This window comes from Sitophilus oryzae, unplaced genomic scaffold (assembly GCF_002938485.1).
Source record: "Sitophilus oryzae breed Bouriz unplaced genomic scaffold, Soryzae_2.0 scaffold_154_pilon_pilon, whole genome shotgun sequence".
NCBI classification, from domain to species: domain Eukaryota; kingdom Metazoa; phylum Arthropoda; class Insecta; order Coleoptera; family Curculionidae; genus Sitophilus; species Sitophilus oryzae.
In genome coordinates, this window is record NW_022146225.1 from 541,521 (window position 1) to 566,643 (window position 25,123).

The 25,123-nt window shown below is 32.0% G+C and overlaps 1 protein-coding gene across 2 annotated transcripts in view; it reads left to right on the top strand.

The window, feature by feature from the left end:
- The window catches only part of LOC115879005, a 137,234-nt gene that overhangs the window by 6,659 nt on the left and 105,452 nt on the right, over positions 1 to 25,123 (top strand). For both annotated transcript variants that reach the window (XM_030895629.1, XM_030895630.1), the window contains exon 2: positions 12,494 to 12,872. In XM_030895629.1, coding sequence (XP_030751489.1) covers positions 12,556 to 12,872 — 317 coding nt within the window. In that variant the 5' untranslated portion in view covers positions 12,494 to 12,555. The remainder of the gene's footprint in view (positions 1 to 12,493; positions 12,873 to 25,123) is intronic.

Consider the following 25,123-nt stretch of genomic DNA (forward strand, 5'->3'; position numbering starts at 1 on the left):
TGAAGAATGAATGTGATTTGGATACTATAAATTATGAAGATTCTGTCAGCAGTGATTCTTCTGAATCAGAGTAGTTACGATCTATGCATTTTGTTGTCCTAAAGTAAATTTATAGTATCTTAAGTTTTTTTTAATTAAATATAACATTAATGTTTCTTTTTCATTAAAGAAAAATATTTTTATCTTATATTAGGCCCTTGATTAGGCTTTTATTGTAGGAATCATGTTCTAATGTTATTTCAATTTTTTTTATCACAGGGATTTATTTAATACTTACACCGTTTTCATACTATAAATTATTATTTCCTTAGATAGAACACAGTTCCAACATTTTTATTATTTATAAGATTTTTTTTATAAGCGTGGGACTAAGAACATCATCGTTTAGTACAATGAGAGTATTCATCATTTGTGTCAAATAAACCTAGTTTGAATAAATTGCCTACAATAAAAGAGAAGTTTTGCATTTTTGTCCTCTAGAGCCATGTTCGAAGCACTGTTCAACGTCTCAGAGTACCACAATTATTCCTTTGGTACTTTGCTACAATCATTCGTACGTAACCTTCACAGTTTACTGGTTGTTTTAATAGTTCATATCCGAGAAAGACACACTTTGATTTAATATTCGTCGTTCTGTACGTAGCTATAATCTCAAATCAGCTGCTAAAAAACTTAAGAACATACATTTTGTCTTTAAATCAATTGTCTAGCAAATACAGCGAACAGGCTTTCAGATCCTATTTTGGGCCTTAAAATTGGTAGACTTTATGACATAGCTATTGTATAGCGTGTTCCTTTTCTGGTGTACTCAAAAATTAGCGAACAATTAAACAAGTTTACTGGCTGTCTTGCCTCTGTATAGCTAAACCTCCTAAAATCTACATTCTACAATGCCCTCAGGCATATTGTTCTACTGAGCGACTAAAAAATAAAAGAGATGCATGAAACATTTTAAATATATTTTATTTGATTCTGTGACATCGAGAGATATTTGAATAATAGGTACCTGGTAAGAGAATGAATTCTGGGTTATATTGTTAATATTTAATACAAACAAGAGACTTCCTAATCTGATTCAAGGCGATACTAATTAGCAAGCTAATTATCAAATTTACGTATGGCATCCTAGCTTCGTACAGCAAACTCATTAGTGTTAGTGAGTCATTAAACTCCTGACTAACTAGCTTAGCAGACGATGGGTTACAAAAAGAAACACTAGCCGTGGGCGCAATTATGAAGTTTTGATATACAAAAATTGATGAAAAACAATTTCTTTTTGAATGTATAAACTGTATGTATCATCCAATTTAAAAAAAGAGTAAGTTCATTATGATTATCTCTGTTAGCTCTCTACTCAAAAATATGTCCATATCAAGTAAATGAAATTTTGTTTTTCGAGAAACTCGCATCCTATGAGAAATGATCGAAAATATACAGGATATGTTAACGATCTAATTAAGGTAAGCGCGCATTTGTTCGCACCGGACGCAACCGACGCATACGAATCGCAATATATTTGTTATCATGGCATATTATATTCGGATTTTCTTCCCGCATTTTCATTTTAGTGCAATCCTCGAAGCGGGCTACTACGAAACTTTGATTTTCACGTTCGCTTCCCAAATTTAAAATGAGCAGTAGTTCTGAATTATTTGTAATTGAATGTGCATTTGAAGAGGAAGAGCAAGGGAACAAAAAAACGAATTTGGGTCCATAATGTAAATATGAAGAGGAAATTGTATGGAGAATTTCATACCTTGTTTGATGACTTGATAAGAGATGAAGCAAACATTTTCCAATAGTTTTGGATAACCTATGAAAAATTTAGAGACGACAATCAAATTCTGCAAGTCGAATCCTGTTTACATCGCGCATTTGATCGAATTTACTAATGACGGTATCCGTACGCATCGTGTATAATATACGGATTTAATTCTTTTCTAATTATTCTGAACGGATTTCCGTGTCTACGATGCGTCCGATACGTATGTATGTGCGTTATCTCATTTAAAATAAGGCAAATAATAATTTTCGTCCGTTCCGTGTGTCCGATACGTCCGTCCGATGCGAATAAATGCGCGCTTATCTTTACGTTAACTTTTCGCGCCAATTCGGCCATCGTATAGATATGGTTGATTAAATGGTCAAGGCGCGTATAGAAATAAGCATAGCAAACAAACTGGGCGATAATACACTTCCAATCAACCTATAAAGGGTTAAAGTTGAATAATGGTATTCACGAGCGATGAAATCGCGAGTGAATTAATTTCGGCAGACGATAATGCAATTTTATCGTCGTGTATAAAACAATATTTTTTCCATAGCGAGTTACGTTTTAAAAAATATTCAGAAATTATTATTTCAAGGAATTTATTACGAGTTGAAAAAATATTGTGCTGGGTTGGCGTTGGTTTCTATGTAATTTGACAATATAAAGCATAAATAAAGCTGCCTCTTTAGTTGTCAGTTTTGAGTCAATATTTTTTAATTCTCTTTCGTGTCGATTGCTGATTGAATTGGAGTCAGAAATGGCCCAAAACGAAATAAGTAAATTACCAACAGATATTCAGGCTGAGGCGACAAACGCCATATCCAAATTCTTCCATTTAAATCCCGAATAACTTATGAAAAAGAATACAACAATTTTCAAAAATGGAAGCAATTAAAAAACGTGCGAGAAGAAATAAAGTTTTTAACCTATCCTCGCTGTTAAAGTATCATTTAATCTACCCTTGTGGTTAAAGTACTATTTTTTCCATATAAGGCAATTTTAACAGTTGCTATGAAAAAAAATATATTATTCCACAAAAAGAAACAAAGAGAATATAAATCTAAAACAACTTATTACTCCTCCTTGTTAATTATCATTCGTGCTTGCACCATCGTTCCTTTCCATAAAGACTTTTCCCTTGATTTCCTGTTAAAACAGCCCTTATACCATCCCTCTTGCGTGCATTGGTTTTATCTGCCTTCCCTGCCCTAAACCTTTGTACTAATTCCTGCAATCCCACGACCTTCCTGCTGCGGTAAAGCGTCTGCGCCATCCGCTTTAAAATAGGTCAAAGCTTGCTTTTGTACGCCCGAAACTCGAACGCAGTCCAGCTGGACGAGGTTTCGTCTGTTTCATCATCAGTGCGCCCGATGCACGAGCGATATTAGGCGCTAAAATAAACAAGCCAGTCGGAATTGGATGGAAGATTGAAAGGCAAAGTGCCCTCTGCTAGATCGTTGGGAGTTTTTTTTGTTTTGTTGGTGTTTCCGGGAAGGAAGAATCCATTACAGCTTACTCTGAATGCGATTGTTATTTTTGTTTTATGGGTTAATGTTATTAGATGCAAGAAACATGATTTCAACAGTTCGTTCCTTTATTTATTATCCGATTTAAACCGTTTTTTCCATAGCAACTGTTAAAATTGCCTTATATCTATCAAAAATAGTAGATAAAATAGTACTTTAACCGCAAGGGCAGATTAAATGATACTTTAACAGCGAGGATACGTTAAAAACTTTATTTCATCTCGCACGTTTTTTAATTGCTTCCATTTTTGAAAATTTTTGTATTCTTTTTCATAAGTTATTCGGGATTTAAATGGAAGTAGTTTGGATATGGCGTTTGTCGCCTCAGCCTGAATATCTGTTGGTAATTTTCTTATTTCTTTTTGAGTCATTTCTGGTTCCAATTCAATCAGCAATCGACACGAAAGAGAATTAAAAAATATTGACCGGGCCTTAGACACTCAATGGTAATTTCATGGAACTACAAATTTAGTTTCTTCCGCATCGCCAGACGGCGCAAAAGACATGTACAAGACAAGTACAGGTTTCTAATTTATACATGAAGATGACATGACAGCCTCTATATTTACAACCATCTATGGTCTAGTTATCACTTTGAATAAGAAGACTAAGGAAGGAGCATAATGCTATCCATGTATTCATGCATGGTGGGCGGAAAAAGCGCCATAAAAGCACTCTAGGGTGGGGATCCTTGACAGTTCTGTTTGACGATTTATTTGACACATTTGAATTTGATTTGAAATTTTGTGGATTTGTCAGTCTTTACGGAGCTTATTTTATATTATTTATTATTTATTCTACTACTGATAGTTGTATAAAGGTAGTAAATCTAGATGGAAATTGTGGCAGCACTTAAATTAACAGTGACACTATCGCGATTTATCGAAAAAGACTCTAAAATAGTTGGTTGTGTAGCGTGCGGTAGATCTCGGCAAAAATTGAGTGAAATAATGGAACAACTTTTCGCTAGTAAGTGACTATATAATATACATACGTGTAGTAAACCGATCATTTATGAAATTCACTTAAATTAACTAAATTATATATTTTTCTTGCATTTTAGCTTTTATTTATTACTTGTCAAAGATTAGATGTCAAAGAATTTAGATACGTTAATTTGACTTACCTGCTTCAGTAGCGTATCGGATGTTTGTGTTAATAAATACTTATTATAACTTATCTATTTTTATTAGAATTATATATTTTTATAACTATTTTAATAACTACCAACATTTATTCACCACGTAAAATAAAACAACAAATTATTGAGTCTACCCTACATCATAGTTTTACATTTTTTAAATAAAATTAGAACGATACTGATAAACTGGAATTTAAGTCGGCTATATTTGAGGTCCATCGCGGTGTACCTAAGATTTTTGATATGCTCCTTCCTTAGTCTTCTTATTCAAAGAGTTATCAAAATGTTGGTGATCCGTCAAATTATTTTTAAATCATTTTTAAATAATTATTAATTCAGATGTTCTTGATTTTCCGGAAAGTTCGGTGATTTGTGTTTATAGTTTGTGTTTTTATTAGTTTGTGCATTTTGTTATTTACAGTCGATCATCATTTTCTTGTTAGATACTAAACTTTTTTTATTAAAGACATTTTAGACATCTTAGATTCATAATACATTTATGAACGAAATAAAAGAAAAATCTTTAATTTTTAATCATAAATAAGTAAGTACATAATATTATATTTTTAGTACCAGTTAATGAGTAGTCTATAACATTTTTACTATATTGTAATTTATTTGTAAATCAAAAAAATAGGCGCTATGTGCTGCTCTAATGTTGTTGTTAATTTCATAATTTTATTTTTAGTTTTGAATATGTTACACTTCTAATGATCTAATAAAACAAAATATAGTAAACAAGTCCATATTTATTATTTTATATTTTACAAGAAGGAATTTTGCGCTTGAATAACGTTACCGTTTTAGTTAGCGTTAATAAATAACGGAACGCTAAAATTATGTTATGCCAAAGCTCTCCATTAGTTTCTTCCGGATCACCAGGTGGCTCTAAATGACGGATTTATTTCTTTTATATCTTTGAATAAGAAGACTAAGGAAGGAGCATCTCAAAAATCTTAGATACACCGCGATGGGCCTCAAATATGGCCGACTTAAATTCCGGTTTATCAGTGTCGTTCTAATTTTATTTAAAAAATGTAAAACTATGATGTAGGGTAGACTCAATAATTTGTTGTTTTATTTTACGTGGTGAATAAATGTTGGTAGTTATTAAAATAGTTATAAAAATATATAATTCTAATAAAAATAGATAAGTTATAATAAGTATTTATTAACACAAACATCCGATACGCTACTGAAGCAGGTAAGTCAAATTAACGTATCTAAATTCTTTGACATCTAATCTTTGACAAGTAATAAATAAAAACTAAAATGCAAGAAAAATATATAATTTAGTTAATGTAAGTGAAGTCGGTTTACTACACGTGTGTATATTATATAGTCACTTACTAGCGAAAAGTTGTTCTATTATTTCACTCAATTTTTGCCGAGATCTACCGCACGCTACACAACCAACTATTTTAGAGTCTTTTTCGATAAATCGCGATAGTGTCACTGTTAATTTAAGTTCTGCCACAATTTCCATCTAGATTTATTACCTTTATACAACTATCAGTAGTAGAATAAATAATAAATAACATAAAATAAGCTCCGTAAAGACTGACAAATCCACAAAATTTCAAATCAAATTGAAATGTGTCAAATGAATCGTCAAACAGAACTGTCAAGGATCCCCACCCTAGAGTGCTTTTTCCGCCCACCATGCATGAATACATGGATAGCATTATGCTCCTTCCTTAGTCTTCTTATTCAAAGTTTTATATCAGTGTCCAATCTATCTCTAGTACGTGAAATTAGTCTATGATATTGACTCAAAACTGACAACTAAAGAGACAGCTTTATTTATTTGTCAAATTACATAGAAACCAACGCCAACCCAGTACAATATTTTTTTACTCGTAATAAATTCCTTGAAATAATTTCTGAATATTTTTTAAAACGTAACTCGCTATGGAAAAAAAATTGTTTTATACACGACGATAAAATTGCATTATCGTCTTCCGAAATTAATTCACTAGCGACAGACTAGTCTTCTACAAAAAATAACTATTAGAAAATTCTAGTTTATGTTTTTGGAAATGGAATTAACAATCATATAGGATCTCTGAACAAAGATAAAATGTCCTCCCCTCAGCAGCGAGGGACAAAACATTTAATTTACGATTTAAATAGATTCCACCCCTAAGGGTCTCAAAAGGGCGAGTTCACCCTTATTTAGAGTTGCCAATAAACCATCAGGGAGATTTTATTGCTAGAGGAAACTTTGGAAACTCTAAATTAAAGATGATAATGCTTCGATATATCGATTTTGACTATATAGAATCGAAAATGACACGATATTTTAGTAAAACCTGGAAGAATTAAATAAATAATACTAAAACTATTTAACAAACTTTACGTTCGAGTGTTCCGTTAACATTGAATCATTCTGTTGTACTGTATATGTTATTACAAGGGTAGCATTTTCTTTAAATATGTTAGCAATCTATCTATAACTCTTTTCTTCTGTAATATCGTGATGCGAAATATATTGCAGGAACAGGAAACCCACAAAGTAAGTTTAGTGTCGGCTTTTTTTAGTTCCGGCGTTGAAATTTCGAGAGAATTTATGGGAACAGTCAAAAGAAAGGTTGTGAACACGAAGTCGTATAAAAATACTTACTAAAACTGATAGAGTGTTGAAGACATTGACTGAGATCGTTAGAAGCTGTAGAGAGATTTGAAAGATGTGTAAAGAAAGCCGAATTTAAGGATATATCTTGTTTTTATTTTTGTTCTTTTCAGCATCATAAATATTCCTTTTTGTGTATCCTTGTTTTATCAAGCTTTTACACTACTTACAATTTCTTCAGGTAGTGAATTATTGTTTTTATTGAATATACTAAACAAATTTGGATAGACTTATTAGCTCATATATATAATTAAAAACCTTTCTACCCGAACGTGTAAGGTACACTAAATTAAATAAATTCACTAAATTTCTACACTATACACAAATTGTTTCCATTTATTTTTGTCTCTTGCTAAACTTTTGGCTTCTGTTAATGTTAGTCCTCTATATCCTGCACTATCTTTTTTATTGTGTCATTCCATGTTTTGGTTGGTCTTCCCCTTGATCTCTTTCCCTGCATTTTAGCTTCCCACACGCCTTTTACTGGTATGTCGTTGTTCATTCTAATCAAATGTCCATAAGCTGACATTGCTCAATTTTATTCAGAATCGAATCTACTTTTAGTTCCTCTCTACCCAAGTAGCATTTTCACGACTTGCGACCACATGTTTACTAAACACAACGTTGGATTAGTTACAAAAAATAGTTAGCTCCCTACCTTAGGTATTAAAATAAATTTAAACGTTTTTATAACGTTGTGCCGACGTTGGACTAATACTACAGCAAAGTAGAAGCTTCTGCGACGTCGAATAAACGTTGTCTTGTAACCTTTTTTGCTTAAGTGATCTTTAGGTGATTCGGACAACGTAGTTACAACGTTGGACAATATAGAGTTTTCCGACGTCAGTTTCAGGACCTATTCCAACGTTATGCATACGTCGTCTGTTTTACTAATTCCAACGTTGTTTAGATTTCCTTATTCTTACGTTGGTAGGACGTCGAGTCACTACCTTTTTGCAACTGTATTGAACCATAACCTTAAATCTTAAATTTTCACTTCATTGTTCTGTACAGTCAGACAGTTCAGTGCTGTTTTTGTTTTTATAAAAAAAAACTTAATTAAAATGGGACATAAGAAAGGTACATATAAAACTAAATTTAAATATACATCGACATATGTTACCGATAGTTTATCCACTCCCTCATTTATTTAAATTATAGAGGGCGGCACAAGCTAGACTCTAGGATGACTAAATTAGGCAATCTTGCGACTAGTATACTACCTGTTAAGGCCGAACTGCGACTTTATTAGTCCAGTATGCGACTACTCGAATTACTCCATCTTAATCTCCAAAACAACAAAGTGAAAGCCGCCATGTTGTTAAATAAGAAAATGTTTCGTTCCTAAAATAGCAATTCCTGCTTTTTGAATACATTAACTTGAAATATTTGACCCTAAAAAAACACGCGGAAACAATTTTTTCGACTGCGAATAAATTATTCTCATTTTACTAAAAAAAAATTCAAGAAAATTTTTAAAACTTCTTTAATTTTAAGGCCCATTAGTATTTTTCAAAGTAGAAACAATACATTTATCAATAAAGTTGTTTGCGTTTAATTTTTTTGCCTTGGATAACGAGTTACAGAGTTGGTTAAAGTGTTTCAATAATAATTATGATTAATAATAATTATTATTATTTACGCGACTTAGACGCCAATGCTGCTTGGGTAATAAAGCTGTTCCTTAGTCTATCTTTCCTTGTAATAATTATGATCTTCAAACATCCTCCACACTTAAATACTTTTGTTTTGTTTTCCCTCGCTGCCATCTGACATATATGTCTCTAACTAAATCATAAAAATAATATTTTTACTATAATTATCCCAATTTAGGATAAAACGCGACTTAGACGCCAATGCTGCTTGGGTAATAAAGCTGTTCCTTAGTCTATCTTTCGTTGTTACCCCAAGTACTCTTCGTAGATATAACATCTCCATTCTTTGGATCTTACTCTTCAATCTTTTAGTTAATACCCAACAACTTTCACAGCCAAATATCAACTTCGGTATGAACACTGTCTTGTATACACTCATCTTCACTGCTCTGGAGATTTTTTTTTATTTAAGAAACTGTTCTTAGGTGGTTATAAGCTTAATAACCTAAATACACAAAACGAAGTCGCGTTAGTTCTACTATGGCTTGACCTCGTCAAAATTATCGCCGAATGTCATTCCTCAGCCGTCTTTGACGCCGTTTTTTTTTCGATCGTATGGTATTTAAAACATGAAATGCAGAATTTTTAGTCGACTATATTGTTTTAAATCCTGAACAAATAGCAAGTAAAAAGTTGTCTTTTTAGTATAATCTCTTCCATTGTGCGCTCGAATTGATACAAAAAAAATCGAAAATCGACCGTGACAATGGAATTTGGGGTGTGTCTATTGCCACCGGGCCTCTACATCCTCTACCTCACCAGACCTATTGTGATTTTCCGACAATATAAAACTTCAAATTGACAATAGAGATCGTTGCGTGAGCCTACAGGCGTAGCTAGATATTCTGTGCTAAAGGGCATTAAAAAGCCATTAAATTTATGCATTTTCTAAAAAAAAAAATCAGTAACTATTAATAATCATAGAATCCTTAAGCTTCTTGAGGAACTCTTGTGAACTTTAACTTTTTATGAACATCTTGAACTCATCTAAAAAGTTTTATTAGCTTGAATAAAATATAATACCAGTTAGACCTTGTGAAGATATGAAAATACTTACTTTTTTATTTTTATTTTTAGAATTTTCGCATATAACTGCCTAACACTTTTAAAATAATTATATAATAACTTTTTCGTATACTCGCTATTTAAACCGTATATGCCGGTTGTTTACGACATTCTCCGATGGTGGCAGCACCGGCGGAGAATGCGCCAAGCGTATAGACATTATTTAGAAATTTAAGAACTTTTCTTTCAAATTTTCTATACTTAATTAATATAATTTTCAAAATGGCAAGTTTTACAATATGTTAGGTCTAGAAGCACTTTTTTCTTCGTCAAGCGCGATCATCAAAGTAAAGCCCGTATAGCAATAAGGAATCTGGCTTATTACTCAACTGTATAGCAGTATTAAATTCATTTGGCGATATTAGAATGCGGAACAGCGATAGATTGTAGCTGGAAATGGGATATAGACAGAATTAGTATGGAGGTTTCGCATTACAAGCTGGTGTTAATTCCATGCTTACCGAGTTACACGCATTACTGTCATATTTTATTTAGAAAATTCCGTTTGTGCGTAATAAGGTATTAATTTCGATATCCAAAATAGAAAAATATCGGTTCTGATATTTTTTTGATAACAAGTAATGTGAATATTAAAATACTTTCGCGTCCAATGACCAAAGAATACAAAGACATGTAACGCCCATATACGGGCTGCTGCAGAATTTGTGACATTAGACGCCATTTTGTTGGTGGCAACGAATGAGTCATCAGCTGGTCCTCAGCGACAATTTTAGCGATTTTTAATAGTTTGTGTGTAATGAACTTTGTATAAACTTTATTACAATGGTGATTAGTTAATTAATTTGCTCTTGGGTGTTATTTTTCCTTGGATTTTTTAGTCATTGGTCGCGTCATATCAACTCAATATGTCTTCTATTATATCAGAATTTAATCCACTAAATGAAGATGTTTTGCATTGGGATCATACTATAACACAATGTTCGCATTTAGGATTGGTTTTTTTTACTTTTTCAACATTTCAAACAACACTTTTTCAATCATGTCCTTCAATTTCTCAATTTAATAGCTGAAGTAGCTCATATTACTTCATTCACTTCATCTTATATGATGCACACACAATTCAAAAAACATAGACTTTTTCAAGACCTAAATTTCTGTTTCAATTAGTGCCTTAATAAGTTTAAACACAATTATTTCCCATTTAATAATACCCTGTCATTTACTTCAATAATTTAATTAAAACAGGTGTACACTACAACAAAACACCCTTTTATAGGGCATTTTAGAGTGATTAAACTGACACTCGCCAGGTGTCATTATCGCCCTATATATCTCAACTAATCGTCATGCAAGTTTTGCTGTTTCATTTTGTATCACTATCGATCATCGGGGTGAAAGTTTTTGTACTGTTATACATCCCTAAAAATATATTCGTCTAATAAGTCGATGAATAGCAGTTTTTTTGGGATAGAGGCCATTAAGAAATAATGACCTTTTATAAAAGAGGGAGACCTTCCTTTTATAGTTCGTCTCTTTTTGAAGGTTTCTTTTTTATTGGCTGTTTTTATTTTATTTCTAAAGGCTTTTTTGAATAACTCAATGCCTGACAGATAGAAAAAAAATCAATGCTAACCTATTGCATACTTGAAAACTTATTTTGTGAAATTTTGACAAAATAATTTAGTATTGACTAAGGACACTTGTGCATCTATTATTTTATAGTCGCAGGTTCCCTTAACATTAGGTTGATTTAATTGACTGTATTTTGGTTATTATTATATCTACAGGGTGGTCCGAATGTATTCCGGACACTTCGGCAGCATGCTCTGCTGATAAAAATCAGTAAAAAAGTTCGTATAAGTGCATGTCCTAAAATGCTTAGTTTCGGAGATACAGGGTGTACAAATTTCATCTTTATTTTCATTTTTTTTTCAATTAATTTCTGAAGTAACGACAATATTTGGATGAAAATTGGTGTCTGGGAGTTTCTTGACATGAGAAATTTGATTTTGATGTCAATATGACATCTATTTGAATGTGGGGCGCCACCTGCAACTGTTTTGAAGGATAATAGTTTTTCGTCCGTACCTGTATAAAATTACTGAGCAAATAAATATACATTTCCGTGATTTTTTACATAAAAAATGTCTCTTGGTAAAAATTGCTACGAACAACCGTTCTTAAAATATTTATACAGGTACAGACTAGAGAACTATAGTTAGAAACTAGTTAAAAAATATGTAGGTGGCGCTCTCTACAAGTAGGAGTCACATTGACTTCAAAATCAAATTTCTCATGTCAAAAAACTCCTAGACACTGATTTTCACCCAAATATTGACGTTAGGTAGTTCAGAAATTATTTCGAAAAAATCGAAATAAAAATGAAACTTCTACACCCTGTATCTTCGAAACTAAGCATTTTAGGACAAACATTTATAAAAAAAAAACTTTTTATTTATTTTTATCTGCAGATCGAATATGCTGCCAAAGTTTCCGGAACACAGTTCGGACCACCCTGTAATAATAAGGACCAAGATATATAAAGTGTGTTCAATGAGTCAGGGAATATTTCGACAGACGATTTCCAAAAAATACAATTTACCTGTGAGTTATACAGTGAGACAGACGCTTTTAGTTAATATTATTAATAATCTTTCAGAAAACCTATTTTATGGTCGAATCAAAAAACCACTAAAATTTTAAATTATTTTTGAGTGATTTACTTCAGACTTTTTGTTGCAGACACTCCACAAAGAATGATGTTTTCCGGTCTTTCCTAAATCCCCCCTCCCCCAAACCTCACCATGCTCTCCTACATGCTCCCGGTGGAGGACAAACCTCCACCGGTGCCCAAAAACCTCCAGCTAAGCCTAGCCCATCAGTCCCACAACGGAAACCATAACCATACTCCAACAGTGGGAAATTCTGCCAGTGCCCATCAGCCGCTGGCCAACGGAAAATCAGGTACCACGCCCATCAGCAAAGAGACTAGCGTGAGTTCGTTCGTGAGTGACACCACGGCGACTGCGAGTCACAGTTCCATCACTCCGACGAGTACGAGTACGGATAAGGGCAAGCCTAAGATGGCGATCAATGGTGGCAAGCATCAAACGCTGAAAAGGTAAGGATATGAGTTTGTTATTGGTTTTAGGGCTCAAAACGAAAAAAACTGTCAAATTAGAGATAAGAAAAATCTGAAAACTATACATTTATAATTAAATCATAAAAATAGTTATTTTTTATACAAGACGATAATGCAATTTTATCGTCGTGTATAAGACTGACAAATAAATAAAGCTGTCTCTTTAGTTGTCAGTTTTGAGTCAATATTTTTTAATTCTCTTTCGTGTCGATTGCTGATTGAATTGGAGCCAGAAATGGCTCAAAACGAAATAAGTAAATTACCAACAGATATTGAGGCTGAGGCGACAAACGCCATTAAGGTTAAAGGTTAAGCGACGGTTTGCGCGGTCATAATTTTATCTGCAACCAAACCTTACCGATATTTCACCGAAATTCGAGTCAACTTCCCAGAAAAACCAAAAAGAAACCTTTTTACCTTCTTTTTCGCGACTGTCCCTAGGTCTGGCGGTCCGGTGAGACGCTGGACCACCTCTGCGGAGCCCTGTCGGCCCCAAACCAGCGCGATATATCACGTTGCCTGGCTTGTTTTATGGGGCACTCTGCTCCCACAAGATTAGGGAGTTGAACGAAGTAAAGAGCAAAAAACGAATGTGGTACTCGATATTTCTGTTCCGCTGTATCTGTTTTCGACGATTTGTAGATGCGAGATAAACTAGAAGACAGAAAAATAAATTGGGGACACGTGAGATAACCTGTAAAACGTCGAAAATTGAAATTCTTTAAAATTGCCATGTTGTATTTTTTACAGTTTTAAGTTTAAACGATAGGCCTTGTTTATATATTAACTTTATTAATAATATATATTAATTACAGTTGAGGGTTGGAATCTTTGGTGTTACACAGCAAAATAAAAACACTAAATCACCACAATACACCAAAACACTTTTACTTTTACACTGGACGCGCGTTTTGCTAACCATGTTAGCATCATCAGCAGATGATTATAAACTAAAGTACAATCTACAAGTTGAGCGTTTATATACTCGCCCAGTGGGCACCGAGTGGGCGTGGCAAAATCTAGCCAACCGAGTCAGAGCCCACTGAGCGTAACGGTTAGATTTCCGCCACTAGAGTAGTAGGAACAAAGAACTGGAAGGAATTGGACCGTTGACTCTGTTCATACTATCTTTACATTTATTAATTCTGATGTTTTCATATGCATCTAATTGCCTGTAATTTGAGACTTGTTTAATTAATTTTAAATTATTAAGATCTATACAATGTTCTTTATCAACAATATGTTCGGCAACGCAAGATTTATCCGGTCTACCATATCTTATCTGAGCTACAGTACGTCTGCTGGATCTGTGTCTATGAAAGGAATGCGGAAAAAAAAACATTTAAATATACGGCAATATATTTTATACGTCGACTTGACGAGTACGTCACCGCAAATCGCTCCGCCCACTTATTTTATTGGGTACTTGCAAATTTGTTGAATTTTTATTGATGGGACGCCGGGACGCGTCGTCTAATTTTTTACGAAAAACATCGAGAGAATATCGTTTCCCCTCTCACGGATACCCCCTAGCTAAAGAACGGACAGACGTACTGTAAATGTTCTTTAAATCTAGTTAATATTGATCTTCTAGTTTGCCCAACATATTTCTGATTACAATCTTTACAAGAAATTTCATAAATACCCGACCTTTCCAGTGGAGGTGTTTTATCTTTTGGATTACCTAATAATTGTTGTAATTTATTATTAGCACTATACGCAAGTTTATAATTGACATTCTTAAAAATTCCTTTTTGACCACGGGATAACTCTCTATCAAACGGTATCGAAAAATATTTAGACGTATCTTTCTCCACTTGAAAAGTCGAATTTTCAGAAATAATTAACCTATACCTACGTTTTCTAATTAATTTATCAACTAGTGAAGGAGAATATCCATTACACTCAGCTACATTCCTAATGTAATCTCTTTCTATTTCATATCTTTCGTTGGAAAGTGGGAAACTAAGTATCTATGAACTAAGAAATTTAAACTAGCCATTTTATGTTCAACACTATGATGTGATTCATTAGGAATATATCTGCGTGTGGTCGTATTTTTCCTATAGATATCAAATTCCAGGCAATTATTAGTATTTCTAATAACTAATACATCTAGAAATGGTAATCTGTCGTTGTTCTCAATTTCATGCGTAAATTTAATGGAAGGAAAACGATTATTTAACTTAGAAATAAAATTATCTATGGTGTCTGAATGTGTGTCAAAAACAGCAAAAATATCATCCACATACCTAAACCATACTCTTGGAAAATACTCAAACTGATTCCTAGCCTCCACTTCAAACCTGCTCATGGATAAATTAGCCAAAAATGGAGACAATGGATTACCCATTGTTGTACCTTCCCGCTGTTCAAAAAAGTTGTTATTAAATTGAAAACAATTTTGTTTCATACATAACGATGTAGGCTCAATATATTCAGTCACAGTTTTGTTGTCGAGACCATTTGCGTTCAGTAATTCCTTCAAGTAGCCTAAAGTATGTGGAATTGGAACACTTGGGAACAACGAAGATACATCAAAGGAGACCAAAATTTGACCTATATATTGATATAGTGAATTGCATCGCGGGTCTTTCAAAAATTTGTACTAACCGAAACGGTGTGAAGTACATAACGAAGATTTCTGATTTCTATCGTAAAGAGCGCTGCGGTCGAAATTTTTTGAAATCAACTGAAATGCATCAAGTCTATACAGATTTGATCTACGAACTGTAAAATCGTGTTAAACGTTTTGCGGAAAAAAACGTTTATTAATAACTAATTTTGTTTTGCTTGACGTGCCGCGTCTATATACTTTGCCCCGATTTGTTATTATTATATAATTTACATGCATCAACTTCCGATCTAGTTAACAAGCGTATAATGATGTTTTCAGGTCTAGATTTTAAGTGGCACAAGTTTCCTTTATTTTGGATATTTTCATATTCAAGAAAATTTAAATTAGAATTACTTACAATTGCTTATTATTAACAGTTACCTATATGTGCATGCTAATAATTTAAAGTTCATATTGAATAAACATTTTGTCACGTGATTAAACTTGACCGGTACAGCGTTGCCCACTTTTGTATATTTTCTTTTAATCAAAATATTTTAGGAAACAAAAATAAATTCATTATGAATATAGGTATAAACAGTTATTATTTACATCAACAAAACTCACCTCCTTAACAGCACTTAACGAACATAAAAGGCCATAACTACCACTTTCCCATTCAAAATATTCTAATAATTTTGCGATGAGTTTTTTGCAACGGCTATTAAGTTATCTTGTACACTTCGCACTAAAAGAGGTTCTAAAAAGAACAATGTTCGACTGACTCCAAGGTCTGCTAGTAAAAAATTTTAAGCTTAGAGTATCACAAAACAATTATTTATTTAGGCCACAAACTCGTAATATAAAACTAAAGTGTCAGAACGAATGACAATGTCAGTAAATAAAGCCAAACAACCACCTGAATCCCCAGCGGGTAATTTAAATTCTAGTTAGTCAGCACGGCGCCGAATATATTCATGCACTGATAAAAAAGATAGACTTGAACTAAAGTCGTCATCGTTCTTGAAAAAAAAATTAGTGGCAAGAGAATTTATTTTAGCGTAAAAGAAAATATTTTGCCTGAATTATAAGGGTTGAAGAGGTTTTTAGCTAATATTATTGATAATAATCTTTCGGACAACATATTTTATGGTCGAATCAAAGAACCACTAAAATTTTAAATCAGAACGAATGACAATGTCAGTAAATAAATGTGGCAATTTGACATTTTTTTACAGCAGAGCAACCACCTAAATCCCCAGCGGGAAATTTAAATTCTAGTTAGTCAGCACGGCGCCGAATATATTCATGCACTGATAAAAAAGATAGACTTGAACTAAAGTCGTCATGGTTCTTGAAAAAAAAAAAAATTAGTGGCAAGAGAATTTATTTTAGCGTAAAAGAAAATATTTTGCCTGAAGAAAAACTCTCTTAACTCAAGAAAACTTGTTCTCTTGAAAAATTCGAAAATTTCTCTTGAATCTATTTTCATTGAACCAAGTGCAAGTTACTAAGTTTTAAGATAATAACAAAAATACGCTAGGAAGTACTTCATTCAAGAAACATGGCCATTTTTCCAATAGCTAAATACTCTTTTGATGAAAAATAATAACGACACGCAAAGACGATGACGAAGGACGGTATATACAATCAGTTGGCAGTCCGATCAGTCTCACGTCGCATTTCATAGGTCGCACATTATAGTACGCACGGGTTTTGTTGCTTGGCATTTGCATATCGTATGACAAATTAGTGATCGTTATTAACATGCATTTGTCATTTTTTATGGGCAAATTTTAGGATATATGGATTCTTTAAAGGAGTTTCTGAAAAAATGGAAATTAGAGCATTTATTTGCTATATTTGAAGGTAAGAGACATTTACCTAGTGCACCTGTTTAGGTAATGCATGCGTGACTATAGATAGAATAAGAATATAGGTACCGATTTTTTATGCAAATAATTACACAAATTTTAGAATTTCAAGTCGTCGCGTATTAAAAAATACAAAATGTGACCAAAATTTATAATTTTAACAATTTGTTTGCTTTACTTTGATTAATCGTGATGTAATCGTTTTTTGTAATTTGTAGAGAGATGAACCACCCCAAAAAATACCAAGTAGTGAAGAAGCAGAAATTACTACCTACTATCGAGGAAAAAAATATCACTTTACTTACTACAGATTAGGAAGACCTAAATTTATCAGAAAATAATATACCTCGTAATATGCCTGTATATGATGTATAGACTTCTCTTAGATCAAAATAAATTTTAGTTGAGTCAATGGTATTCGCTATTGGTTTAAGAAAAGTGTCTCTTTAATCAAGAAATGTCCCTTTTCAATCAAGAATTTTTGCATGAATCAAAGAGACTATTGTTCTTGTAGCAAGAACTTCTTTGCATATTAATTTTGGGTCAAGAGTGAAATATTTTGGACAGATAGATTCTTCTATTCTCTAAAGTAATTTTTTAAAGCTTATGAAAAGATAGTTAATGCTTTGGGCAAAGAAACGTCGGTCTTGGCCCTATTGAAAAGCGCCAATCTTTTGGGTCAAAGTCAAATTCATTTCGACTGAGAGATCCTTTTTTTCAGTATGATTGGCAACAATGAATTTAAAAATCGCGCCTAGAATTTTTACACGCTTATATGCGTTTACCCCCATGTCGTTGGATAATTCAAAATTTGAAGCAAGCGAGCAGAGTAGGTCTAAAAACCTAATTTAACTTAAGATAAGATACAAGCATGTATCTCTAGTACTCCGAATGGTACTGGTAAATGTCTTTAACCTCTCTGGAGCAAGGCTAATGACTAAACCCGATTGATGTAATTATTATTTCGTTTAGATTCAAAGCGCCGCGCCAGTGTATGCATATTAGACGATTTGTGGTCATTAAGTTCGCTTCCCGCCCGTCGTATTAAACAATAAAGCAATAACGACAGTCTGATTGGGTAAATGTTGTTAAATCTGGACGATCAAGGTCAACGTCAGGAGCGCTACTCGATACATTCGATTTAAATATTAAATTAAAAATAAAAACTAAGCTAGTCATGATTATTCTACACCAAAAAATATAGGGTTTATTCCTTTGAGTAAAAAGATTGAGGAAGGAGCATATCAAAAATCTTAGATCGATCGCGACGGGTTCCTAAAATGGCCGACTAAATTTCGGTTTATCAGTGCCGTTCTAATTTTATTCAAAACGTGTAAAAATATGATGTAGGAGAGACTCAACAAGTTCTTGTTTTATTTTGCGTTATCAATAAATGTTGGTAGTTATTAAAATTGTTATAACAATATATAATTCTAATAAAAATAGATAAGTTATAGTAATTATTTATTAATACAAACATCCGATACGCTACTGAAGCTAGTTAAGTCAAATTGACGTATCTAAATTCTTTGACATCTAATCCACAAATTACCTATAACAGATGCGAAAGAAAGCGACTGCATCGGAAACCGTTCGGCAAACCCGATACGCCTATTGAGTGGTGTAAATACACCAGTCGTTTAGTCCGGAAACCCATGCTGTGTCGTATTCGCTTGCTGGAGTGACATAGTGCGTGGTTATATGTTTCTTTTTAAAAACGCGTGTAGGATTTTTGTTGAACTTTTGAACTGTTATTTCTAAGTTTTGGTAATTTGTATATCTTATTTAAAATAGGATACAAATGTGTTTATTTATAAGGAAAAATAAGATATTTATAGTATAAAAAATTAATTTATTTAACAAAATTTAATTAACAATGTGACAAAATAGTTACCTTTCTATTAGTTCTATCGGACTTTTTTCGACTATATAAATCTTTATTTGAAAACTTTAATACATCAAATATTTTCAATCTGATAAATCATTTAATGATGTAAATAAGAGGAAATTTCTCACATGGGTGGTCAAATTCTATAGTTTTCATTATATCAAACAGCCTCTGAGAAATGTTTTCAACTCAAAATGCCTTTAATTATGTTTGACTACATCATTAAAAAGGATCTTCAAATACATCAATGTGATATTTGTCTAAAATTTGCAAAAGAATCCGAATCTCTGGATAACTCGAAATTATTTACCCATTTAAAAGCCTTTGTTCATGAAAGTGGAAAAATTTGTTCATTTTATTTACAGGCTGGAAAAATGATTTATATTAAATTTTGATGAGTTTTGCACCGAAGAAAACATTTAGAGGCTGTTTGATATAATGAACACTATAGAATTTGACCAACCATATGAGAAATTTCCTCTTATTTACATCATTAAATTATTTATTAGATTGAAAATATTTTATGCATTAAAGTTTACAAATAAAGATTTATATAGTCGAAAAAAGTCCGATAGAACCAATAGAAAACTATTTTGTCACATCTTTAATTAAATTTTGTTAAATAAATTAATTTTTTATACTATAAATATCTTTTTTTTCCTAATCTCCTACGAACTGATATAATATGACGAGTAATCTATTAAATTACTGTGAGATTATATGCCTCGATAACATATTGGTGCAGATTATTTTCACCCAAACAAATAATAACCCAAACTATACATTGATGCGGATTGTCTATGAACTCTTTGTGAAGGTCACAGAAACCTGAACGCGGAATTCGGTGTTCTTTCGCATCTGTTATCGTTAATTTGTGTCTAATCTTTGACAAGTATAGTAAATAAAAGCAAAAATGCAAGAAAAAATATATAATTGGTTAATTTTAAGTGAATTTCATCAATGATCGGTTTACTACACGTATGTATATTATGTATTAGTACCAACTATTTTAGAGCCTTTTTCGATAAATCGCGATAGTGTCACTGTTAATTTAAGTGCTGCCATAATTTCCATCTAGATTTACTACCTTTATACAACTATCAGTAGTAGAATAAATAATAAATAACATAAAATAACTAATAAGCTCAGTAGAGACTGACAAATCCACAAAATTTCAAATCAAATTCAAATGTGTCAAATGAACTGTCAAGGATCCCTACCCTAGGGTCCTTTGTCCGTCACCATGCATAAATACATGGATAGCAGATAGCATTATACTTATATTCCTTCTTTAATATTTTCATTCAAAGGTTTGGTTTGGTTTGAAAAAACCAGCATATATACCAGCATATAGCATTATACTTATATTCCTTCTTTAATATTTTCATTCAAAGGTTTATTCGAACTAAAAAAATAGCTTAAATCGGTGAAATGAAACTATAAAATAAATTAATAAAAATACAGGGTATTCCAGTAAAAAAAACGTAACTTTGCCGCATAATAAGACCGCATCTTTGTAGCTCAACTCAAAAATTAGACACCCTATACATTGTGTAATTATTCAAACAGTGGGTGAGTATGCAACTTAAATTATATTTTAGTTTAGAATCAGATAGAATTTCGAAATAGACGTTCTATATTGGTTTACGGGCAACGGAAGCTGTCAATAATCGAATAGAGCGCATATAGTATTTTTAACTATAGTTAATGAACACCGCAAATCGTAAGTTTGCATCGCTTGACATCAATTGACTTCGAAACTACTGCGTATTTTCGTAAAATTGCAACGTAATTTTCACCTATATTGTTTTTCTGGCATCACATCTGGGAATAAATGAACAAATACTGAAGCTAGTCTCAGTAAATATCTATCTTTTTAAGTAAATATTATCTGAATTGTTATTCATTATTTAAATAATAATTTCTGACAAAGTTATAATTTTAGAAGGACTTTAAATATATTCTATACCAAATTAAACTTTTAAACTTTATTCAGAACCTCGCAATTAGTGGTTTCAAGGTATCCATTCAGAACGTCAAAATTAGTGGTAGACATTTTCAATAGAAAAAAACTTTCCCACTAATTATACCAAAATTATACTTCAAAATTTGCGACAAATGTCATTTTGGCCTTTGATTATCTTCCGTCAAGAGAAATTGTGGTTAGAAATCAAAAGTTGATTGTTTTATAAGCTAAATAACTTTGAATAAGAAGACTAAGGAAGGAGCATATCAAAAATCTTAGGTACACCGCGATGGGCCTCAAATATGGCCGACTTAAATTCCGGTTTATCAGTGTCGTTCTAATTTGATTTAAAAAATGTAAAACTATGATGTAGGGTAGACGTGGGGGAGACTCAATAATTTGTTGTTTTATTTTACGTTGTGAATAAATGTTGGTAGTTATTAAAATTGTTATAAAAATATATAATTCTAATAAAAATAGATAAGTTATAATAAGTATTTATTAACACAAACATCCGATACGCTACTGAAGCAGGTAAGTCAAATTAGCGTATCTAAATTCTTTGACAACTAATCTTTGACAAGTAATAAATAAAAGCTAAAATGCAAGAAAAATATATAATTTAGTTAATTTAAGTGAATTTCATAAATGATCGGTTTACTACACGTATGTATATTATATAGTCACTTACTAGCGAAAAGTTGTTCCATTATTTCACTCGATTTTTGCCGAGATCTACCGCACGCTACACAACCAACTATTTTAGAGCCTTTTTCGATAAATCGCGATAGTGTCACTGTTAATTTAAGTTCTGCCACAATTTCCATCTAGATTTACTACCTTTATACAATTATCAGTAGTAGAATAAATAATAAATAACATAAAATAAGCTCCGTAAAGACTGACAAATCCACAAAATTTCAAATCAAATTCAAATGTGTCAAATGAATCGTCAAACAGAACTGTCAAGGATCCCCACCCTAGAGAGCTTTTATGGTGGCTTTTCCGCCCACCATGCATGAATACATGGATAGCATTATGCTCCTTCCTTTAGTCTTCTTATTCAAAGTAAAAGACCAACCGCCCGAACAAACACTAGAGGCGCCATCGGTCGTCAAATGGTGTAAAAATTGCGAAAATTTAATGATCTAATTTTGACACAAGGGGTCGCGCTTAACTTTTTCAATTTTAATTCAATATTCATTGTTTTCAAACTATATTATTAGACTTTGTTGTATTTTGTGAATGTATAAATGTTTTCTTAGTATAAAGTTGCATTATAGTAATTTAAATTATATTACATACATATTTAAGATTCAAATATTATGACATATATGTCAGTTGCCGTCTAAAATGTCATCTTGATAAAAAGTTAGTCAAACGTAGTTAAAATCATGTTAAAATATTAAAATTTACAAGTTATAATGAGATATTTTATATTATTTCAACAACAAACACATAATAGTACAGCCAAAGAATATACCTAGCTAGAAAAACAATGGACTCTGCCATACTGAAAAATGGTCCTACAGAAGTGGCGCCATCTATTGAGTAGGGTTTGTTTCAAATGGATCGAAGCGCGGGCTTTTTAAATGAGCGTATTTATTGAATTTTACTCTAAAATAATTAAATTTGATTGTTAAATCTTAATTTTTACACAAATTCAACAATACTAATAACAAGTATCGTTGTGATGTGTAAAAAATAAGATTTACCAGTATAATTTATACAATTATTAAATAAAATTAAAGCCAAACATGTGTAAATATTGTTTATTATTTAAAGTTTTTATTAAGTCAAATATTTAAACATCGTTTATTATAATAAAACAAGACCAACGTAATACGCCCAAAGTTTTGTAAATGGAGTAAATATAAATAGGTACTTAAATGATGGCAAAAATAAAAGACTTACATTATATTTTTAGGGCCACAAACAAAAGGAATTGTCTAATTAAAACACATATAACAAATTATAGTTTGAAAAACGTTTTGATAATCATTTGATAGTATTATGATTGGTGCTATGACAACGACAATATTTTTTGAGAATTTGACAATAGTATGACAATGACCGTTAGAAAATATGGAAACTACAAAAAAATTCTGATTTAACGCCATCTGGCAATAACTAGTAGCAACTTCTTAACCTAAAAATTAATTGCACTACCACCTAGCGCCTGAGGCTGGAACTATTTTATTTGAAATTTTCGTGGAAACGGTGGAACCGCTTTTGCTATTTCACTTTCCCGCCCCTGAGTACAGCGTAATGTTGATAGGCAGGTCCAAAACAAAAAGTGCCGTTATATTTTTCAGTTTTCGTTATCAACCGCGGAAGTTTCAGTGATTTTAGTGTTGTCGGATATTCTTATTTGTGAAATAGAAATATTGCGTTTGGATTGCAAATCTAAAAGTGGAAGTTTTATTGCAATGTAAGTAAGCGTTTGTCCATTTTATATTTTACTTTTTTCATACCTACGACAAATATACATATATTGAAATTTTATAATTCGTTTTATTTAAAAAATGTTAGAAAACAAGCCTGTAATCCTGTAATTGTCATAATTGTTATGTAATATGTTACATTTAAATGTAATATATCACTTTACAATATATTAAAAAAATGTAAATTTAAAAAATATATTAAAAATATATACAGGCATTAATTGAAATTGTTTGAATGCGTACAAACACGAGAGGCGCTTTATTATTTTCGTTGTACATTACTTTAGTTACTTACGATACTCATTACTACATGAGTATAGTTAAACAAAATAAAACGAAATAATTTCTTACACTGTCCTGCACCGTTTTTTATGCCAATTTACTCTTTCCCATATTTATTTCTTAATGGACCATCAAGTCTAGCTCTCACGTCGTCAAGCATATTATATATCCCTTATAACTGATCCTACAAGCTCACCTCCCATAAGTGCAAACAAAAAAAGTCCTGTTAAAACTACGTTTTTAGGCACTTCATTTGCCTTGCCTTAACTTCATGGCGTTCCTTGAACCTCCGTATTTTTTACTCTCTAATAAGATGGCAAAAAGAACTAGATATTGTGTTATGTGTCGCGACTCATTAAGAGTCGCTGTTTTAATGAGTCAAATTAACGAAGTAATGGATACGTACGCCAGGTAATGTCGTTAGACAAACAATTAGAGCGAAGACGAAGGCACTCCTAGAGAATTATATTTAACTGCGTTAACTCGTTAGAATTATATATTAGATGAACCTAATTGTGACTAATGACGTAAAGGGGGCTTCAAAAAAGTCATATTTAGATTCAGAATATACATTTACGAATTAGCAGAAATAGTGCAAGGGCTCGATATATTTTTGCAGAGAAGTGTAATCAGTTAAAACTGTAAATATCAGTGACGATGCCAGAACTTTTAGAGATAACAAAACTTAGTAGAAAAAATATATATACAGGGTGATACAATTACTTGAAAGTGAAATCAATACATCTCAACATTTACAATAATGAGTACAAAATGCATTCGGAAGTATAAGAAGAAAGTTCAAAGAGCTATAAATAAAATTGAACGAAAAATAAATTTCTGCAATAGGGGAGGTTTCGAACATGTAGAGCATTAGAAACTAGTTTGTAGAAGTTGATTTATTTATAATAACTACGATTAATATTATGCATATTATTAGATCGCACACAGATTTCAAATTCATAATAAAAAAATTTAAAAATAATATCCTTAAATTGCTGACCTGGATATTATTTATTTGAATCTTCAAATTGATTTGATTTTCCTTATTCAATGTTAATTAGCGCTGATCAATATTGTTGCGAGGAATATAACCAGATTATATAATTTAAAAAACCAGAGTCGGACTTGAAATTATTTTAAATAATTATTAAATAGTTTTGTTTGTAGTAAAGGTACCCAAAACAAAAAAAAGTATAAAGTGTGGCATATCATTGTACTC